General features: G+C 39.9%; 1 protein-coding gene across 8 annotated transcripts in view; it reads left to right on the forward strand.

Annotated features, from left to right (window-relative positions):
* The window catches only part of PKIB (cAMP-dependent protein kinase inhibitor beta), a 116,199-nt gene extending 94,142 nt beyond the window's left edge, over positions 1–22,057 (forward strand). For 5 of the 8 annotated variants that reach the window (XM_077162790.1, XM_077162788.1, XM_077162794.1 and 2 more), the window contains 2 exons: positions 15,265–15,441; positions 21,949–22,057. In XM_077162790.1, coding sequence (XP_077018905.1) covers positions 15,265–15,441; positions 21,949–22,025 — 254 coding nt within the window. In that variant the 3' untranslated portion in view covers positions 22,026–22,057. Of the gene's footprint in view, positions 1–14,959; positions 15,120–15,264; positions 15,442–21,948 lie in introns of all 8 variants that reach the window. The other 3 variants (XM_077162792.1, XM_077162791.1, XM_077162793.1) reach the window with 1 other exon arrangement.
* Positions 22,058–23,399: the final 1,342 nt, after the last annotated feature.

Consider the following 23,399-nt stretch of genomic DNA (forward strand, 5'->3'; position numbering starts at 1 on the left):
ACTATGGCATTTTGGAGCTGGCTGCTGGAGAGTCTTGGTCTTTAGTTTGTTAGATAGGGAGGCAAACGGTGGAATCTTCTGGCCTCTCTCCTCTCCTCCATTGTCTCAGCTTCTGGCTACTCCCTCTGTGGCTTTCTCTCTCTGTTTACATTTCATTCCACTTATAAAGGATTTCATTAATAGAATTATGACCTATGCTGATTGGGCTGGACCACACCTTAACTGAAGTAACTTCATCAAAAGGTCCTACTTACAATGGGTTCATACCCACAGGAATAGATTAAAGAATCTTTTTTCTGGGGTACACACAGCTTCCAACCACCACGGTCATTGAACAGTGACTGCAGTGTGGTGAGCCAAATGTGTGTGGAAATGTGTGAGCCTGCAAGCTGTTCCCAAATGTTGAGCCCCCAACAATGCCCTTTCTTGTATGAGAAAAATGGTTTCTATTGGCTTGACCCCATGCTGGCCCTTTGATCACCACCCAAGAATCAGTGAAGATTTGGCGTTTGGGCAGCTGGTGGCTCAGAGCACCACTTCCAGCCTGCCAACCATGTGACCCCCAAACCCTCAGACCCCATCTTGGCTAAACAGGATGTTTGAGCCAGGTGATGTGCCGTGAACCTCCAGGAGGCTGAGCTCTATACAGTGGCATTGCCATCACTTAGACATACCAACTCCCTTCCCATGTTCAACAGTTGGTCCTGAGGGTCTTCCCACTTGACTAGAGGAGAGGGCAACAGAGGCACATCACAGCATCTCAAGATAATGGGCAAGGAGCTGAGCTTGGGGAAAGCCACATCCTCCTGTAATTTGAAAAGGCCCTGTTTGTCAGGTTTAGCCCCGTCCTATAGGTACCATTTCCATTCTGTCACCCGTGGCATTTTGGGAATCTGTGTGCACAAGCTAACTGGGTGGCCCTGTAAGCATGGCCATTTCAGAAGCAGCCAGGATTTGCCACGCTTGCTCCAAGGACTTTAAGAGTCATGTTAGAGGTAACCAAGACATCTAATTTAAAGTCCATCCCCAGTGGGACAACAGGCATGGCATGAAGAATGACTAATGGGCCATTCTAAGGCACATAGTTGGGGTTCTCCCAGTGGAAGGTGACAGATACTCATGTGATTTTGTATGTGGGCTGTAGTGAGAGTCTGAGCTGTGACATGGATTGCCTCCAGTATATAAATGGCCTGGTGTTGTGTGTGTCTGTGTCTGAAGTGGGTTTGTGTTTGATGGCGGTGGGAACCTGGTTGCCCTTAGAGAACCAGGTGATGCTCAGGAATTTGACAGAGTTTGATGGCCCCTGTATTTTATAGGGTGCTATTGCCTGGCCTCATTTTTATAAATGATGTGTGAGTGTAGCCAAGTCCTCATGGAGAGCCTCTTTTCGTCACCCCTTAATTGCCAGTATTTGTTAAGGTCTTGGTGGCAGTGGTTAGGAATTTCTTTTTAGGGGAGGGCACTGAGTAAAACATGTTGCCCAAATCAGTCACAGTAAAGCAATTGCCCATGCTCCTGCGTGCAGCTTTTATTAATTAAATGATGTCAGGATTAGGGGCTTTGATGGGCAGGACTTGTGCATTAAGGTTGATATATTGGTAGTTAACTGCTCTTCCTTGGTGGAGACTTGGAGGCCTGGCTGAACAGGACTATTTTATGGGGAAATGGCAGGTGTAATCCCTCCCTCTTTGAGGAAATTCTGGAGCATAGGCTGAAGGCCCACAGTACTTTGTTTCAGATCATAGTGTGATTGGCAAGGGCGCTTAAAGGGGACCCATTTGATCCAGCCCACCAACAGAGTCAAAAGATTTGATCTTATTCCAGGCAATGTGTTAAAGCATCCACATTTAGGGTGTCAAAAGATGCCACCACTAGAGGTTCCTGTCTAGTAAGAATTGTTCAAGTGATCACAATGCCTAGGGGGGTAGAGCACTGGGCCTTTGGTATTCAGGAGGAGGAGGTGGGGCCTCTGGGGAAGGGGCATGTGACCCCCTATAGGGTTGCCTACTGGACCTTATAAGCCGGGATCTGTGACTCTGTTGTGAGTCCTACCACATCTTGCCAATAACTCCACCCTGTCATAGTCTTGCTGATGATACAAGCTGTGTTAATAAGATTGAAAAAGGCTCCCATGTAATTCTGGGGGAAGGTGGCTCTGTAAGAAAGTTTTGCATGACTTAGTATCAGAGGGGATCTCCCCAGGGCATGAAAGGAACTCTGAGAGTCTTTTGTTTGGATGTTCAAAGAGATGAACCCATTGCCTTACCTCAATCTTTTTAAAGTTGCAACCAGGTCCCCTTAATTGTTTGCTCAACAGTGTATCTTTTTTTGTATATATTTTTAAGTCAATAGAGGAGGAGCTTGGCTCTAGTGATACCAGCCACTTACCCCGTTTTGGGGGGATGGGAGTGACAACTTGAGCCCCATGTTAAAGACTCTGAGTGACTTATCTGCCTCTTTGTCCTTGTCCCCTTGAACAAAATTTTTCAGTATGGTTTGAATGTCCAATTAAGTAAAATCTTAAGTTTTAATTTCCGGTTTTGGCTCCCGTTTGGACTTCTGCTTGACCTGCATAGTGATGGGCAAAATTTGTGGTTCCCTCTGGGTAAGATGTGTGGTTCTGTCAGATGAATGCTTAGGCAGCTGTTCCCCTCTCTAGGGTGTCCCAATCGACCTCTTGGGGTTTGGGGTCCATTTTCACTGGCCTGATAGTAATGGATCATCAGGCATCACCCCAAGCTGTGCAGTGCAACACCAGAACTTTGATGTGCTGGTAAGCAACAGCCCTGAGTGGGACCCGTGCAAATTGCATGAGAGTCTTTCATTTCTTAAAGCAACATAGAAACTTCCTCTTGTGCTGTAGGGGGTACTGGCACAATATGCTCAGGCCCTCTTTAAAACTTTTTTTGGTAGAATGGTTCCCTAGCCACCTTATGCCAGGGATCAGGGGTTGAGGAGCATCAGCAGTGGAGACAGCAGCCACCTAAGGACGGCAGAACAGCAGCGCAGTAGGTTGCAGGGAGCTCTTGTGCTTCCTGTGGATGGAGTACCCTTCAAGCTACGGGCAGGTTTAAGACCAGGAAGCATGTTGTTTTGCTTTGCTAAAGCTGCTGGAATGCAATATATCAGAAATGGATTGGATTTCCTTTTTTTTTTTTTTTTTTTTAACTTTTTTTATTGTGTAACATATACAAACAAAGAAATTTAAAAAGCATTAGTTTTCAAAGCACTCTTCAACAGATAGTTACAGGACAGATCCCAGAGTTTGTCGTGGGCTACCGTACACTCCTCTCATATTTTTCCCTCTAGCTGCTCCAGAATATATGAAGCTAGAGGGCTTAAATATTTTTGTTATCATCACAGTCGACCTTTTTGTGAAAAATAACATGTATACAAAAAAGTTATAAATTTCGAAGCACAGCACCACAATTAGTTGTAGAACATATTTCTGAGTTTGACATGGGTTATAGTTCTACAATTTTACGTTTTTTTGTTCTTTCACAATCACATAGTCACATTGCAAAAGCATATCATTATATGTTCATCTTCAAGAAACATGACTACTGGAATACACCTCTATGGTTTCAGGCACTTCCCTCTAGCCTCTCTAATATGCCTTAAACTAAAAAAGGGATATCTATAAAATGTGTAAGAATAACCTCCAGGATAACCTCTTGACTCTGTTCGAAATTTCTCAGCCACTGACACTTTATTTTGTCTCATTTCTCCCTTCCCTCTTTCAGTCAGGTGGATTGGCTTTTTAACAATGGGGATTTATTAGTTTAAAATTTATAGTTCTCTGGCTATGAAAAATGTCCAAATTAAGGCATCAAGTAGAAGATACCCTTTCTAAAGAAAAGCTGCTGGCGTTTGGGGTTCCTCTGTCAAATAGCAAGGCACATGGCCGGTGTCTGTGGGTCTTTTGCTCCCAGGTTTTGTATCCTTCAGCTTTGGTTTTAGTGGCTTCCTCTGTGGGTCCTTTCTTAGCTCATCTGGGGCTTTTCCTTCTCTCCAGACTTCTGTGGGTATTTCTCTCTGAGCTCTCTTGGCTTTTACCACCTTTTATCCTCTCATAAAGGACTCCAGCAAAGGATTAAGACCCACCTCGAACGGGGTGGGTAGCAACTCAATTGAAATAACCTAACCTAAAGTCCCACCCAAAGCAGGTCTGCACCCACAGGAATGGATTGAAAGAACATGTCCTTTTCTGAGGTTCATAACAGCTTCCAACCAGCACGCGTGGTCCGTGACACAGTGGTTGGAGTCTCCTCCAGCAGTCTTGCAGCTGCTGTGGTCCAGGCTCTTGGCAGGTCTATGGCTCTGTCTTTCGGCCCACCTGTGTTTAACCTTAAGTCACCTCACTCACTTGTTAGAAGCATATAGGTATATAATTGCTGGATCTTCCTGATTGATGGATCCTTTCATCAATATATGTTCTTTGTCTCTTGTAAGAGTATTTGACTTAAAGTCAGTTTTGTCTGATGTTAGTGTAGCCATGTCTACTCTCTTTTGGTTACTGGTTGCATGGAATATTTTTACCCTTTACTTTCAGTGGATTTGTATCTTAGGAGCTAAGGTGAGCTTTTGTGAGCAACAATTAGTTGGATCATCCTTTTTAATCCATTCTACTAATCTCTGGCTTTTGAATACAGAGTTTAATCCATTTACATTCTGAGTTTTACGGGTAATGCAGGATTTACTTCAGCTAATTTGCCACTTGTTTTTGTAAGTCTTATCTTTTTGTCCCTCGTTTTCTCCACTGCTATCTTCTCTTATGTTTTGATTCCTTCCTCATTTCCTTTTCTGTAAATTTTTAAGTTATTTCCTCTGTGGTTACTATAAGGTTTATATTTAACGTCTTAAATCTGTAACAATGCTGTTTGAATTTTACCAATTTAACTTCAAAAGTATGCAGAAGCTCTGTTTCTCTACACCTTCACCCAACCTTCTTCATGTTTTTCTCTATACTTTGTTTGCCCAATTCATGTTTGTGCTTGAACCCAATAACATAGATTTATGATTTTTATGCATTTGTGTTTTAGATCATGTCAGAAAAAAAGTAGAGTTACAAATGAAGAATACAACAATGTTGACAATGTGTTTATCCATGTAGTTACATTTATTGTGGATCTTCATTTCTTGACATGGCTTTAAGTTATTGCCTAGTGTCTTTTCCTTTCTTTTAGCATTTCTTGTAGTGCTAACCTGGTGGTGTTCCACTCCCCGAGCTTTGTTTATCTGGGAATGTCTTGATTTCACCCTAATTTTTGAGGCACTGTTTTGCTTGATATAGAATACTCCATTTACAGTTGTTTCTTTCTTTCAGTACGTTAAATATATCATCTCACTGTTTCTGGCCTCCATGGTTTATAATGAGAAGTCAGCACTTAACCTTATTGAGACTCTTTTGTATCTGACAAGTCATTTCTCTCTCTGCTTTAGGATTCTCTCTTTGTGGCCTTCAACAGTTTGGCTACAATGTGTCTTGGTATGATTCTCTTTCAGTATATCTTACTTAGAATTCATTGAGTCTCTTGGATGTATCTATTCTTGCCTGTTGTCAAATTTCAGTCATTGTTTCCTTATTCTTTATGTCCCTTTTACTTTCACTTCTCCTTCTGAAAGCCCCTTTATGCATATATCATATGCAGCATATATTCTTTGTTTCATAGTGTCCCACAGGCCCCTTTGACTCAGTTCACCTTTGTTCATTCTTTTTTCTTTCAACTCCTCAGACTGAATAATTTCAATTATCCTATCCTCAAGTGTGCTGATTTATTATCCTACCTGTCCAAATCTCCCATTGAACTCCTCTTTTCAACTTATATTTATTGTACTTTTAAGCTCCAGAATTTGTTTGGCTCCTTTTAAAATTTTCTATCTTTTTATTGAGTTCCTCCTTTTGTTTGTATATTGTTTTCCTGATTTCTTTTAGTTATTTGTCCTTAACTCTTGAACTTATTTAAGAACATTGACTTGATATCTCTGATTAGTAAGTCCAATATCTATGCTTCAGGGATAGTTTTTGTTACTTTATTTTGTTTCCTTTAGTGGATCCTCTCTTCCTAGTTCTCTGTATTTCTTGTAATTTTTGTTGAAGCCTGGACAATTGGATATTTTGATGTGTTGACTATTAAAATGAGAGTCACTTCCTCTCCCAGTGTTTGCTGTATTTTCTTTTTCTTTTTTTAACTCAGGTTTTATTAAAGTAATTTCTGTGTATTTTCTTTTTTTAATAGTTGAGATTGGGATATAAATTAGCTCTGTGTTGAAGCTCTTCTTCTAAGCTTAGTGCAGTTTGTGCTGAGTTTATAGGTAAGCAGTAAGCCCAGGATATACATTTAGGGTCCTTTCTGAGCACACATCTTGTCCTGGACATGCACAGTATTTTCAATTCCCAAGTATGCACTATGTACAAAAAAGGTCTCTCCAAAACTCTTCCTCCAAGGCCCCAGGTGCTGTATTGTATGTCTCATTCACAGTCTTTATGCCCGGTGATTGCATTTCTCTCAGTTCTGTCACTCTTCTCCACTGTTTCTCCGCTGAGTGAGTTCTACATTAAGCAAAAAAGACAAGCCAGTCTTTCAGGTAGTCACCAGTTGGATTGAAAGAGACATGCACACACACTGAATTTTCATATTAGGTATGCTTTCTGTTCCCTCAGTGATCAGATACCAGGCACTCACATTGGAACATAGACCACTGTCCCTCAGATGTATCTGAGCTGGAGGAAGGAGCGTGGCCAGGGCAAGTAAAAGTACTGTGCAGTTTTCCTACAATTTTTAATTACTCTTCTTGAGTCAGCATTCACTTGGTTGCTATTTACCTTTGACTATTTTCCAGAGTTCTGAGAAGGTTGTTTCTGACGGTTCCTGCTTGCTTTTCAGTGTTTCTGTAGAGGGGCATGCATTTGGAGTTTCTTACCCTGACACCTAGCCGGTGTCATTCTATGTGTGTACTTTTAAAATTAATACTGCATGCATACTGGTTTTGAACTCATTTGTTATGTCTGTTGGATATGTTTTAGATATCATTCTTCAGGAAGTCTCATTTTTTTTTCTATTGAATTGCTATAATATTAAGAAATATAGTTAAGTATTCCTTGTTTTTATGTGAGTTTCTTGTAAAAGCTAAATGCATCCATTTAAATGGTTTTTATTTTATTACCTTAGGTGTAGATTAATACCAACAAACATAATTTAATGAACAAAACCATTTTAATAGTAAGGTTGTCCCTTCTGAAATTATTTGGTTGGAAACTTTTCTGTCTCCATGACCCAGAAAATCTTCAAAACATCTCTTAAATTCTTGCTACTGTGTTTTTTTTTTGTTTTTTGTTTTTAATTTTTTTACATGGGCAGGCACCGGGAATCGAACCTAGGTCCTCAGGCATGGCAGGCAAGGATTCTTACCTGCTGAGCCACCGTGGCCCACTACTGTGGTTCTGATTGAGTTTTTGCTTGATGAAGCACTAAAATGATTTCTTCTCCTGTAAAGAAGAATAAGTACTGAAGAGAACTTGGAAAGAAAACAAATCAGAGTTTGGAAAGGTTCAATCATTTATCCCCTTTCCTTAGTCGGTAGAAAAAAAGATGAAAATTAAATTCTTTTAAAAAAGGACTGAGAGGTCCCAAAGAAGTTTCCTGCAAACTGATGAAATAGAAGAAAACAGCTTTACTGAAACTTTAAAAGTTTTGTACATTTCACAAATGTCTTATCTATATAATAACATAATTTATCCAATCTAATCAAGGAAAGATGTATAATTTCAGACCTTAATCATGTCCCTTACTTTACCATTACATTTTGCCTTTTGGCTCTGTATAGTTTACATAGTTGGTATATAAGGTAATATATTGACTTTCTAAAAGATTTTCTTTGTATAAAACATTCATTAAAAATTCAGGCATATGTGAGTGTGAATAATATTGTATTCTTAATATAGAATAAAATGATATAAAATAAATGTAACCTAACTTCAAAATACATGTAAAACATGTATTTGATATGTTTGTGTATATGAGAAATAAAAATATTCCAGAAAATTATACACCAAAATGATAGCTGTGCTGTCCATTGGGAGCTGGGTACCAGATAATCTCTTTTTCTTTATATACTTTTAAGAAACGTTGTCTTTTCTGCCCAAATGAGCTTATACTACTTTAATACGTAAAATAAAAAAATACATTTTGAAAAAGCAAAATGGAAAGATAAACCTTTCATTTAGTAAACAAACATTTATCAAGTGCATATTAAGTAAGTGACAGGCATGGTTTTAGTGCCATGAACATATCAGTGAAAAACCCACAAAAATTTCTGCCCTGGTGGAGTTACAGTCTAGTGCCAGAAACAGATAAGCAGTAAATGTAATCAAATGTACATTATGTTATATGTTAAAAGGGGGTGAGGATGGGGGGGAAGTAGAGCAAGGGAATGGAATTGGGGAGTACCAGAAAGTGATGCGTCTTTAAATGGTGTGGTGGGGGGGGAGCCTCATAGAGAAAGCAGAACAGAACTGTCTTGTATATTATCTTTTGTGACCCTTCTTCCCATACTATGTCATTATGTATTACTCAGATTAAGACTTGTTTTCCAGACATAATAAAGAAATTAGTGAGAATTCCAATCCCATGTTAGCTATCAAAGAGGGCACTTAACCATGGTTTGTTGCTGAAAGTTCGTCTTTAGGGAGAAATTCCCATTCTTGAAATGGCAATAGATAGTCCCTTTTCACCTGCCACTGTAACCAGGTACCTGAGATATGGTTTTCCTTTACAGAAAAGGATTTTTTTCTGGTTGTCTGGTAGAGATGTTACCAGATAAAGAAAGAGAGCCAAGTTTGAGGGTATTTTGGGAGGGAGGTGAAGTAAGGGGTACATGATTAAAAAGGAAACCTTTCTTTTTCTAACAGCAAGTTTCTGAGAATGTCTCAGGGTGTATCACTTTTCCCTTTTATATCCCCAATACCAATGACTATCTCTAAAACTATACCAACAGTATTTTCAAGAGGTTAATTGATGTTCGTAATGATATTCTCCGTATTGCCTATAAATTAATATGACCAATTCTCAACAAATTTTATTCATATAGTCATTAACCAAGACATTTATGTACTGCTTTTAAGGTAGTAAAATAGGTGGTATTAATCGTACTTCTGTTAAATATGTTCTCTTTATTAACAGAGAAGTTAGATGTCCTGCTAGAAACCACATATCTGTTAGAGGATGGTGCAGGACTTAGCTTCAGGCCCGTTCACTTTCAGGACGCCAACCCTTCCATGGTTCCAATCGACTGCTCAACAAACATGCAGACTAAGTGAAGGGCGACCACTCCAAGAGCAGTTGCATTAACTGTTGTTCTGCATATGACACGTGATGTTTCTGTAACCCACACCTTCGAGGCGTTGTATTCACCACAAGTCTATGGTCTGCCTCGAAAGCTATTTTGATGTTACCATAACAAAATCCATTTTAATATCTAATCATTGAACTTTGTCTTTATAAATATTAATAATCAAAAGAGTCTCCACTGACGATGTTTATTGGCTTATAATTTATAATTATCAGCTACTATTCAACAAATAAACCATTTATTAAGCAATTATGTTCCAATCCATGTACTAAGCACAGGGGATACAAATATATTTCCATTGTGGCAACAGCGGTCAGAGTTGACCTCCCCTTCTCTCCTTCTTATTGACATCATCAAAAGTCTTTTGACCTTCTGAAACCACCCTTCTTGCCAAAAGTGATGCTGGCTTCTCAGGCCGTGCATTTAAATTCCCCTGTGCAGTTGGGCTGCTGTCCACTCTGAAGGCAGGCTGCAAGTGTACCACATTAACTTCAGAATCATATCATTTCCCATTAGTGCAAATTCAATTTTAAGGCTTTTATGTATTCAGAGTATCTTTGTGCCCCTTTTGAATTTAGGAGCACTTTGTGTTTAAAGACAGTTGGAAAAGAGTAAAAACAAGAAATGGGCTGTCTGAAGACACCCTCCTACTGGAATTCACTTACTCATCCTCTGGGGCCCCACTCACAAGCTACATTCCCTGGGTAGCCCTGTTTTCTTATTTTGGAATTAACCAATCCTGCCTCTGCAAAAATATACCTTCCCCAGATATCCCAACTGAGGGCAAGGGAATTCCTTATTGTGCCAAATCCCATAGGGAACAGATGATGCTTTGCAGGAGTAACAAAGAAGAAAATTATTAGTAATTTAAAAATCAAATTCAAATACTTCTTTGAGCAGAATCCACTACTTTAGTAAATTAGAACATAGTACCTTAGTAAATTAGGGTGCAGTACCTTAGTAAATTGGGAAGATACTGCATTTACTTGAATCACTAATTGGAAAAAGGGCAACATTATAAATGAATAAGAGTGAAAGAGTATGGAAAGTGCTTTCAAGTAAGGTGAAAACAAAAGAAAGGGACTGGTTCCTTCCAATCTGTGCCATGTCCTCTCTGTTCTAACCACACAGAAAGATGGAAATAAAATATAGGAGAGAGTTAGGATGAAATGTCAAAAACCTGTAAGATATAAGCTAAGAGGGGTGCTCTGATATTGTTTATAGCTACTTATAAATAGGGAAACATTAGTGCTTGTCTAAAGGAGAACTGAAAATACAACTCATCTCAGATACCACTCACTATACTTTACACACACATCTCTCATGATGATATATAAATTTTTCAGTGTAGAATGATTCTTTTATTTTTTAAAATCCTTTTAGGTATGAAAACTTTTGTATATTTTGAAGAGGCACAGGAAGAAACATGGCGATAGCAGAAAAAGTACTGTCTAAATTTAAGAAAGTTTTTGCTTGACCCAAACTGTTTGTTTCTTTGATGTATCACTCAAGTGTTTGAATTTGGAAGGTTAGAATATGTGGTCTCTAAATTACCTTTCTACTTTAAAATCATGCAATGGAGGGAAAAAGCTTAATGGTCCTTTCAGGAATCTGCAAGGAGCTGGGGGAAAACATTTGGCAAACTCAGTCCATATAGTCCTTTATGGAGCATGTATATTGGGTTAAGCCTTTCTAGCTGGCAGCTAAAGAGAATAGGATGAGCAGCTAAACGTTTCATCCTCACTCAAGAGGGGTACATGGTTTAGTGCATAGAAGAGCTTTTTTATCCTCATTGGCATCAGTCCATGTTATTATTCTAAGTGGACCGATTTTAGTATAAGTTACCTTTTTGCTGGAAAGGTGTTCAGGTTTGCCATTACTTTATCTGAAAGATTATGGAAAATTCTATTTGACTTCGTGCTTTGAATTTTATATGTTTAAGCTGCCCCAAATTCTTTGTGGTAAAAATAACTTCCATGAGTCTACTGATGTATGTTGAAGGGTCTGTCCATATCATTATCAAGCAAGAATCTGAATGCGAAAAAAATGTGTCAATGAACAGAAACTAGAGATTCTTTTGACTTATACTTAAGGCACAAAACCACCATAGGATGTTGAGTAATTTACAAAGAGGAAGGACCTATATGAAATTTAAACACATTTAGAAAAATCCCCAACACATACTTCCTGTGTAGCTTTCTTAGTAAACTCTTCATTAAAAAAAAAAATTACACAATTTACATAAGCTCTGTTTAAGCCTAAAATGGTCTAGATACCTAGGAGACTAGGAGATATGGTAAACGGAGTCATATTTTAATAGAGTATGCTTTTGCTTTATTTCCAAATAATAGGATTTGAAATCAAGAGAGGTAAATGAAAAGATAAAAATGTTTTCCATCTCACCAGATGTGGGCTCCCCTTGGTAGCTTGTGGCACTAACACAGGGCCTGGCATTAATAACCAGTAGATGCTCAGTAAATGTGGACTGGATGAGTAAGTATAATGATCTTTTTTTGTTGGTCCACACAGGCAGTTGTTCCAGTTCTTTGATCTTCTTTGGATGAGTTATTGTATATATTCTATTCCCAAAATAGAAAAAAATTATACAAAATAATGATCTGTAGGCAGAGTATTGAAGAAATCTAGTTTAAGGTATTGCAGTATTGACAGCTGGAGAGAGATAAAGCATTTGGTTATCAGCTGAGACCCATGTGTGTCTCTTTTTCTCTGTCTTTTGGCCAAGTGAAAGGTACTGACTTTCCAAAATGCATGCCTTTTCCCTTTTTAGTTTGTTAGTCACTCTAAGTGCTTTTTCACATATCTGACTCATTCCCCTAGAGAACTGATTTGGTGGGTAGGAAATTTCTTTGAGGTCTTATGTGTAGAATAAGTAGCAGTTTCACCATGATGTATTAGGCAAGTGATACTGGTCCAAAGATGAGAAAAGAAGGTGTTCATCTCTTTGGAGTTATGCCTTCAAGTAAGGAAGATTAAAGAAAGAATTCATGTGCTAAGAGGGTGAATAGTCTCAGTTGGGAGGGGAAGATATTGCAAAAAACTTCATTTGATTACAATTATGTTTATAACATACAAACGTACTCATTTATTAATAGGCTCCTCTCATCCACTGGGAGCTAAGCAGGGACTTTTGCTAGGACCTGCTGAAAATTATTTATTTTCAATAAAGATGGAAGTGTGTTCCCAGAAACATTAAAGAGAATTCCCTTGCAGTGGGCTTGCAACAATTTCTGCTAAATCTCATAATGTCCAAATGGTTACAGCTTCTGTAAGTGCTCAGAGTCGACAAAGCAGAACTTGTCTAGATTCCACTGCTAATTCTGTAAAAGAAAAAAAGGAAGAGTTGCTAGTGAATCAGCTTCCTCGTTTAGCAAGGAAACTTTTTTAAGCTCAGAAAATTAAAAGAACCTGGAAGTTAATCTGTCTTCCATTATTCTTAGTATTGTTTCCTCATTTTTGCATGGGTTATGTTTTCTTGACATGTCACAAAGCATTTGAAGGGAGAAATTGTCTGTCTGTTATATATGTATTATCCATTTTTTAAAAATCAACAAGTGCAATGTGTTGTATAGGACAATAACAGACATGAGTTTAAAAATTGACAGAATCTAAAGTAGCTGTTTTATGTCTTTATGTACCATGGAGATGTGGAAACAACATTTTTTTTCAAAAGGCTGAAGGGCTCTTTTGTGGCTATCCGTGACATCTTGTGTTCAGAGGGAGATGAAAGTGGATTTTATATCCCTGAGCTAGTGCTGGAGTGGCCACTGGATAACTTTAGATGAGTTGCTTACCCTTTTTGAGCCCCATGTTGTACATCTACAAAGTGAAAGTCACACTTCATTACCTCACCGGATTGTTTGGGACGCTTAAATGGGATAATAGATGTAAAAATGCCCTTGCAGTATTGAATAAATGCTAGTTTACTTCCTCCTAGAAAACATGAATTTTTCTTGTTAGGATTCATGGTGGAATATTCTATATCATTTTCTCATCAGTTCTTTTCAAGAATTTGGTGAATCAGAGAATTTTTATACTCATTATGTAGGGAAGGAACTGTGGCTCTGAGAAATTACATGGATTAAATGGATTAACTGATAGCCTGCAACCGAGTTGTTTTTGTTTTTTTTTTACGAATAGTCTAGTGCTCTTTAGTCAAGTACTTTAATTCAGTATTCCAATGAGTCTGTCAAAGCCAAACAGCTGACAAATATCAAATAGTTGGAAGTCTGGTTCTAAAATGGCATCTGAAAACTAAGCATTATTTTCAAATTTCTCATACTTCCTGGAAAGACCGGGGATGTCCTAGAATGCCTGCTCTCTAGGGTAAAATCAGACCACTCCTGAACTCCTGAGACACATGTGTTAAGCTCAACATGCATTTCTTGGGTGCTGTGGACCACATTTTCTATTTCACTTCCATTTCAGCATTTCCTTAATAGAAGTTAATCATTTATAAAGGGCTCCCTTCCAACTACATTGAAGAGGTTAGTTTGTGTCTTGTGACTCATCTAAGCACCACAAAATGATTATACCCATCCCTTGCATGTTAGTTTAATTGAACTGCTATCACAGATATCACGAACTGGTTTTGGCTTAAACAACAGGAACTATTGACTCATGGTTTTGAGGCTAGAAGAGGCCCAGAGTCAAGATGCTTTCTCCCAGGGTTGGTAGCATTTTTGTCCTGGCTGCTGCTGATCCTTTGGCTTCCTTGGCTTATTTCTGTCTCACATCACATGGCAATGTCTTCCCCTTTATGGCTACTGTAACTTGGGGTTTTCTTTATAGGGCTTCTAGAAATCCATGCTAAGGCCCATCCTGCTTCAGCTGGCCATGCCTTCACTAAAAACAACATCTTCAAAAGGAACTATTTATAAGTGGGTCCACATCCACAGGAATTTGGGTTAAGATTAAAAACATGTTTTCACTGGCGCACATCATTCAGCCTACCACATCTTGGTTGATACTGGCATGTTCTATGTTATGTTATCTATCCTTGCATATCTGCCTTCTTTTTTCCCTTAGAGAGAGTATAAGTACCCTATAGATGGTCAACGCTCAACGCTTGCTGAGATCCTGGCTCTTAATGGGTTCTCAATTAATGCTTGCTGGTGCTGCCGCTTTTGAGATATCATTCTTTGTTAACTTCCTAAGAAAGGTTCATTCAGAAAACATGTGAAAGAGGGTTAATCTTAGAATAAGCAATATCTGCTACTTCCCTCCCTGTATAGTGAATATGACATTTTTAGATTTTTTTCTTAGATAGAGACAATTGCTAAGAAACTCAAGGATGCTTAGAAAAATAAGATAAGGTCTAACAATCCTACTTTTCCTAAAAATTAGGGGTAAAAATAGGTCTGAGACTAGAACAACTCAAAATACACAGCCCTCTGGGAGAAATAAAAGCCTTTGAGACAAGGTTGGGTTTCTTATTTCTGAAGAGTAAGAATAGAATGTGTTTTGTTTGGTCACTACAAATTATAGTGATTTGGTTCCAGCCTGACTAAGCACCACAGCAAATGGTCATGGGCTGAATCTCTACGGAAGTGACCCAACAAGTCAGTGTCCTTTTTCTTTCAAACCCTAGTTTGGCTGATCCATCCACAGAAAAGCCAAAAGGAAGGCAACGGACTCCTGTACCCTAAAGCATCCAAGTGGCTCATTCGGCTCAGGGGTTATTTGCAGCAGTCAGGCTCACACCGTGGCCTTCCTGCTCTGTTCGGAGAATGTGCAGATGGAAGCTCCAGGTCCGTAGCAGGGGGCATGGGTGGGAGGTGGTGAGCAGTGACCCGAGTCCCCAGCCTGTTGTGGTGTTGATCTAGCTGTGCCTTCCAGCCACCTTGCTCTCTGAAAAGCCTCATCCTTTCCTCCATGTGCACATTCCGTTTGCAGGTGTTGTTATGAGGACAGATTCACCAGAAATGACTGATGTGGAGACTCCGGTCACCAGCTTTGCGTCTTCAGCCAGAGCCGGCCGCCGGAATGCCGTGCCGGACATCCAGAGCCCAGCTGCCCCGGGTGCAGCCTCAGACTTACCCCTCAAACTGCAGGCCCTCTGCGTGAAGGAAGGTAATGCACAAAGGAAGGAAATGCACGAAGGCCTCTTAGACCACCGGCTCTCTCCACCAGCGTTTTCCTCGGGAGCAGTCTTTCTCCTAAGTAGTTAAAAGCTCTTTTTCTCACTTGTTTACTAAACCCTTTCTGCTTTTGTTTAAAGCCAGGATTTTTCAGCCTCTCTAAAAGTAGACAGTTTCACCTTTCCATCTCCCGGTGTGTATGTGGAAACTGAGCATTTGTGTATTTAATCAGTGTGCAGAGTCATGCACAGTGCCACTGACTGGGCATGCAGAGGTGCACAAATACGATCCCTGCCCTCAGGATCTAACAGTCTATTCCGAAGCTCTCAAAAATAAAATAAATTTCCCTCCGCCAGACACAGACAAACCACCTTGGAAAAATTCCACTTCGCTATAGTATTCTGCAAATCGTTCTACTGCTCAGGTCTAGGAGAGAGTTTACTATCCTTTCAGGGATGAAGTCTTTGAAGTGAATCTCTGTGTAAAAGGTGATCATTCTGGGTGGTGCAGCGGTGGCTCAGTGGCAGAGTTCTCACCTGCGATGCCGGAGACCTGGGTTCGAATCCCGTTACCTGCCCATGCAAAAAAAAAAAAAAAGAGGTGATCATCCCTCAACTAGTAAAACAGAATGAAGGGAGAGGGAGCGCTGTCAAACCAATGAAGGGAAATCTCGGATTTTGCTTCCGTTGTTTGCATAAAGCTCATAGAACTTCCGGAGTTTAATGTCTTGAAAGAAATATACTTTCAATACAGTATTAGAGGAGTTAACTTCATAGAGATAAAAATAATCTTAGTTGCATGCCACCGCCAGCATACCTGTGGTAGACTCTTTAAATCGAGGTGTGGTGTAGGAGTTAATCCTGACAGCAGCAAGGCAAAAGTGGATTTGAAACCACTACACATGCACACGTTCACATGAGCCTAAGGAGAGGCCTGTTGTCTCGGCCTCAAATGTCACTCACTACCTGGAAAAGTTAAGAATGTGGCTGATTTGATCCCCATGAAATATATCTGTGCTTGCCTGACCGAGGACTGTGGCCTTAACCTGTAGTCCAGTGGTGGCCTCACCTTTGTTCCCGACGTCATCCTTCTTCAAAGCATGTGATGAGGAAAGTCATTCCTCATATGGGGCAGTACAGGTCATAGTAAAGCAGGAGATGCATATGCACACAATGGTGGGGGGGGGGGGTACATGGTGGCTCAGTGGTAGAATGCCCGCCTTCCATGCAGGAGACCTGGGTTCGATTCCCGGACCTTGCACACACACACCCACACACAAAAAAAATGAGAGAGGAAGGGAAGGAAAATTAAATGTGTAGTGTTTTTGGCCTTTTAAGTTTTAAAACATAATTTGACTGTCAGAAGCTGATGTTGTTCTTGAAGGACCCATTTTAAACTAATGAGGTAGAGAAAATAAATTATTTGTTAGGGTAAAAGCCTATGCATACTTTATGTTCCTTAAGTATACAATAAAGTTTAATGTTAATCAACAAATACACTGTAAAAAAGTTAGTAAACTTCTCCATTGTATTTTGTTCCTAGATAGACCATTATCTGAAAGTATATTATTCTTAATTTTACATTTTCCTTCAGATTGCTCTGGAATGAACTTAAAGGCAGTGACTAAGAAACTAAAAATGTTAAAAAAAAATCCGTATATCTATTACTGGATATTGAAGAATACATAAATGAAGTAGGATCATATAAGTAGATGTTATGTTTTATTAAGGAAGCTGTAAGTAAGGAGTTTTAAGGCACACCTTTCTCATTACCCAAGTTGCAAATGCTCCATATTATTAAGGATTCGATGATGAATAGTTTCCAATTGCTAATAAAACCCAAAAGCTAGGGTCTGTCACAGGCATGATGGTTTCAGTGACTCTGGGAGTCTGCAGGTTTGCCTTAGATCTACCCTGTTTTTGCTGTTGTTTGGTAGATTTAGATTTTATTTTTAGCAATGATCTTAGGTGGAAGGAAATCTAAGATCTCAAAGGTCCTGCATCCCACATGAAAGTCACCTGAGATTTGCCTTGTTTATCATCTGTCCTAATCTATCCCTTCCAAATTGGTAACTATGTTGGGAAAGTCATGATGCCTTCTTAGAAGACAGAAGCAGGTAGAGAGGGAGGGTGGCAGCCCAGAAAACTAGACACCGCTAAGGGCCTTTCCCTCCTTCCCACCATCGTTTGCTATTCGTATGCTTCGTCCTGCAGCCGAAGCCCCACTAAGGGCACTAGGCACTATGCTAGAAGCTTGGAGCACAGAGGTGAGTACGACGGATAGAAACTCCTGCTGTCAGGAATCTCATATTCCAGTCAGAAGAGATAGATTGCAAACAAATGTCTAACTGAGTGAAAACAACAGGAGAGGGTTATGTGCTATCACAGAGCCAAAATAGGGTGCTGTGGTAGAGTGCTATTGGAAAGCTGCTTTATATTGGGCATCGGGGAAGCCCTAACTGAGAGGATGATAGCCCTGTGCTTTGAATAGCAGCTGACTGATCCAGCCTCATAAAGATCAGAGGGAAGAGCCTCTGATGCAGAGGAGCAGCTGAGTAAAAGGTTCTCAGGTTGGAATAAGATGAAGGTCAAACTCTAGTGCTGTGGCTTGAGGACAGTGAATGAGGGAGAGAGTGTGCAAGATGATGTTGGAGAGATGAACACAGGCTGGATTTTGTAGGATTTTATAAACTTGGGTGAAGAAATTGAATTTTCTTCTAAATGTGAGGGTTTTCATCAGGGGAGTCACGTCATTTATGTGTAAAATGTGCACTCTGCCTGTTATGTGGAGAACGGATTGTAGAAGGGTAATATTGGAAATACTGGATTGGGAGGTACAGTACCCATTAGGGGAACTTTTAGGTCCAATTAAACCTTCAGACTCACAACACCGACCATGGCCCACATCTGATGTCAGGTCATTTTTACGATAAGCTCAGTAACCAGGCTGATATTACACCTTTGTCTGGTTTCCAGAGTAACCACTAGGAAATTAATGCCAAGCCAAATTTGTTCTTTGAGAAAGAGAAAGGGTTTTGTTAACCTTTCACCAATGGAGACGTTGCATTTGTGCAACAAGAATTGATGATGGCTTTGAGTAGTTAAAGAAGGTGGAGAAGGGTGGACAAATTTGGGATATGTTTTTGAGACAGAATCCATCAGCATCGCTGATGGGTTGGATGTAGAGGAGATGAGGAAAAGAGAAATGAAGGATAACTCTTAGAGCAATCAGATGGATAAGGACACCGTTTTATACTGAGAAAAGGGATGCTTTTGAGAATTGGAGGAATGAAAATTTCAGCTTTCTCTGTATTCCGTTTGTGATGCCTTTGAGATATCCAAATGGACGTGTCAGTCACACAGTTTGATGTACGGTTTGGAGTACCAGAGTGTTCAGAAGCGTGGACTTTGAAATATTCAAGTGTTTTTCGTAGAATATAGGAGAAAACAGTACACATGGAATTACCCTATAGCTAACAAGCATAGATTATCTTTTAATTTGATAGGGAAATAAAGAATGCAAGGAGAAGGAATCTTAGAAGCTGTATAGAAAGCTGAATCTTGTAGAAAGCTGAGTCTTGTAAAGCTGTTTTGCTGTATAGATATTGCCATAATTAAACCCCTAGCAGGTTAAGAGACTTATTGAAGCTCACAGAGTTAGATGATGATAAAATCTCTGGTTCCCAAGCCTTCACCTTTCCCATTACCCCAACTTTTCTTAAGGTATGTTTCATGGAAATTTTTGTGGATTTTAATGTGTTCCATACGAAAGGATGGTATCTTCAAATAAATTTGGTATTATTGGTTTAGACACAATTGACTTTTTTTTTTCAAAAAATATTTTTATTGAAATATCTACATGCCTCAACAATTGCCTTTTAACATTTGTCAGAGTAAATTTCCTTTTTACACAATGATTTCTCAGAGCCTTTTTTATAGTCTTTAATATGCTGTTGTCCTACAACCCTCTGAGGAGGGCACACACAGCACTTCCGTCCCACATTTATTTGACTTGTTTTTGAAGAAGCATCTTAGCGAATTCTTGTCCTCTGAGACACTCCTTGTAAACCCTACACTGCACCTTGTGTTATAACAATGATTTCCATGATTAATGTGAAGAAGTAATTCAGTAAATAGTCAAATGGTGTGTCCTTTAAGTAACAACCACTTGAACCTATTTACCAAATTACACTTTTAATTAATACTGTATTAAAATAAATCAGAGCTGTCATTTAGTGGTCATTTTGTTTCATCCTTGTGTTTAATTCTTTGCATCAATTGCAAACTTTTTTTGACTGCCCGTTTTCCTTTTGTTAATATTGCAATACAAAGTTCAGAGTAACCATACCTCTTTTGAAGATTTGCTCTTTTATCTCCAATCATCGTTTGATGTATTTCTAAGTATTCACTTTCAGATTTCAAAGTGAAAAATGAGACTGGTATAGGAAACAAGCTTCGTATATGATCTGATAATCCTGAACAAGATGCTCTGATTCCTGCTCAATGGTGATTTCTTTCAAAATTGATCCAGAAATCAGCCGTGTTTCACCTGCAAGCTCTGAATTCCTGATACTTCTCTGACCCCATATTCTGCTCTTTTTCCTTCTCCCTCCTTCAGCTTCACTGTCTTCCTTGCAGTTCCCTCCTGCATGTTGACCTTCTGTTCTCTCGGCTTGGAGTGCCCTTCTCCCTGCTTTCCTGATGGCTGACTCCCTCATGTTCCCAAATCTTAACTCAAATCCCCCCTTCTCCATGGGACACTCCCAGAGTGTCCTCTTACATCACAACCTGCCAGCCCTGATGCTTCTCAGTGTGTTCTGTTCCTCCTGAGCACGCACCATTGTCCCACACACCGTACATTTTATTTATCTGCCTTGTTGGTTGTCCATGTCCCTTATCAGAAGTTCCCTGGGGCCCTGATCTGTGGGTTGTTTCCTGCTTGGCACACAGTGCATACTTTTTCTGAATAAAAATTGAAGGCCTGAGTAGACTCCACCAGACTTATCTCCAGAGAAGCCATTGGTGATCTCAGTAGGAGAAACTGGAGAGGGGGGCGGGAGTTCGTTTTATTTTTAAATGGAAACAGTAAAAGATGGTACATTGTAAAGGGGAGAAAAGAGGACAGTAAGTAGAAGGATTACAGTTGAAAGAGGAGCTTGGTTTTTTGTTTGTTTGAAAATGAGAGTGACTTTGAGGTAAAGAAGGAGCAAGAAGAGAAAGCTGGATGAAACGAGAGAGGGGGTGAGTCCTGGAGTCACTTCCTGATGGGGCAGGAGTGGAAGGGGTGCGGGCCGCGGAGGCATCAGGCCCCGGGGAGGGCAGCACCGGGGACAGCTCCCCAGGCCGGCCACCTGCACGGTCGCGCAGGCCGGACTCAGGAGATCCACGCTTGGTTTACTGCTCCACAGTTGCCATCCTGAAAATTTTCACAAGTTTTGCACAGGGGAGGCTGCATTTGCATTTTCCCCTGGGCCCCCTGAATTAGGTAGCCAATCCTGAGGAGCACACCTTCCACTAGAACAGGAGGGAGGGAGGAAGGGGTGAGTGCGACGGCAGGGGCACAGAGGTTTGGGGGCTCGGAGTTGAGTGCTCCCTGTCTGATGTCCCTTGGAAGGAGGGGAGTGTGAGAGAGCTGGAGAGGCCGTGGCCTGGGAGAGGGCGGCGGTGCAAGGTGTGGACAGGGAGCCACTGACCCGGATCCTTGTCGTGGGCCCACTGCCTCTGACTCTCTGACCTTGGGCATACCTCCTAGTCTGCATGTGCCTCAGTTTACCCACTTGTAAATGGAGGCTTTAATAATACCTTAGAAGACTGCCTGGCACATAGTAAGTTACATAAACACGCTTGATATAATTATCCTGGAGGAAAGCAGAGGCAGCTATTAGGAGAATATAGAACCCCAAACCTACACAAGCCTCTTTTCTTTGTGTCGTTTCCACATCTGAGTTGAGGGCAACATATATTCTAGTCAAGCAGAAAATGACTAAGATGGATAAAGAAAAAAACGGCTCTTGTGTTACACTATAATACAAAATACGGTTCAGTATATTGTGTATAAGAACCATGTTTTAGTATCCTAGCTGCTAAAGCAAATAGCCTACAGTGTGTTGGCTCTACAACAAGAGTTTATTGGCTCACAGCTTCAGAGCCTAGCAGACTTGCTTCCTCTCGGGGTCGGAATCTTCGGGCTGGTGGGCAATCTTTGGGGCGCCTCAGCTTTTCTGTCAGGTGGCAGTGCACATGGTGTTGTCTTCTCTCTCTCCTGGATTCCATGGCTTCCGGCTTCTGACTGCCCTCTGGCTTCTCCCTCATGTCCAGTTTCCTTTGCTTGTGAGGTCTTCTGCCATATTGGATTACGCCGCCTCCCCACTCAATTCGGGCACCTGTTAACTAGTAAGGTCGTCAAAGTTCCTGTTTACAAATGCACTCACCCTCACAGGACCGGCGCCTGGGACCTGAACATGATTCGATTCCAACTAATGAAAAATTATTTTTTTCAGGTGTAGAAGAGAAAAAGGAAGAAACCGCACAGGAACAATCTGAAAACCCCCAAAAGGAAGAAAATAAAGACTCATAACCTATCAAGTGCTGAGTTTATGCAAGTTGAAAGGCTTCGTGGTTGTGTTTTCCTGAGACGTTTGATGTGGCACCAACTGTGGTAATATCGCAGCAACGTGTGTGTATTAGGTCATTTGTAGTGACGTCGCTCACCTGAGTTGCCACCACCATGTGCACTGTAGGCTGCTGAAAGTTAGGTTACTGCCAAGTTGCACCCAAGGAGAAGGTAAAGAATATATGATCACTTAAATACGCATCATTGTCTATATACCCAAGAAAATCCAGTGTTCTCTTTAGGATTTATTTAGCCGGATATAATTTTTATTCCATTTTTATGGCAATGTATAAACCATTTCTTGGGAAATTTAAATCAACCACCATTAATTTAGAACTTTATTGGGATTTGTAGGGAATTACGAATTTGGTGAGAAGAAATAATAGAATAGTCAATAATCACATGGACAGAGTGTGTGTTTTTAATAAAAAATGAATCAGATTTGTTTTCCAACCCCTAAGAAGATTTGGAAAAGCTTAGACACATAAACATCTCTGGGCTGCTTTTGTCTCATAATTTTACTTCCGGTCTGTGCATCTTATAATTTTTTTCATGTAGACCCTTAAAATGCAATATTTGTGACAGATTGTTTATATGGAACATGCTTATTAAATGAATTTTACTATCTTCCTTAACTTCACTTTGTGTGTGTGTGTGTGTGTGTGTATGTGCACAAGTATATGTGTATTTTACTTAGTGAATTACATGAAACACTTTCCTGGTGGCATTATACTGTCTTGTTTTATTATTATTAAGGCTTTTGTGTCTGTATGATTTGTTCCTAAAATAATTCCCTCAGGAAGGCAGACCTTAATTTTTTTTTTTTTTTTTTTTACATGGGCAGGCACCGGGAATCGAACCCGGGTCCTCTGGCATGGCAGGCAAGCGTTCCTGCCGCTGAGCCACCATGGCTCGCCCAGACCTTAATTTTTATAATTTTCTGAAAGTAGCTAACATAGCAGTAAATATTAAAATATATAGTGAATGATGTACATAGAAATAGCAAATTACTTACTTTTAATATATATATTTAAGTCTATATATTTTAAAAGAACAGAAACAAAATGAAAGAATTAGTAAATTTTGATTTATTAGACATTTGAGGAAAATAATGAAACCCTGAAATTTTCAAAGATTGCCTAATGATGTGATTTTCATTTTCAGGTAAATATGCATGCTGTAATATTTTATTTGCTAGTCGACTTAGGCCATGTCTGTTCACAGAAATCAAACTCCTTCCCTATTAAAGAAACTTGTAACTGACCTATCCCTTAATTTTATCTCCTAAAGTATAGAGGTGAAAAATAGCAACCCATTTTAAAAAGAAGGAAATTAATA

This window comes from Tamandua tetradactyla, chromosome 5 (assembly GCF_023851605.1).
Source record: "Tamandua tetradactyla isolate mTamTet1 chromosome 5, mTamTet1.pri, whole genome shotgun sequence".
NCBI lineage: Eukaryota > Metazoa > Chordata > Mammalia > Pilosa > Myrmecophagidae > Tamandua > Tamandua tetradactyla.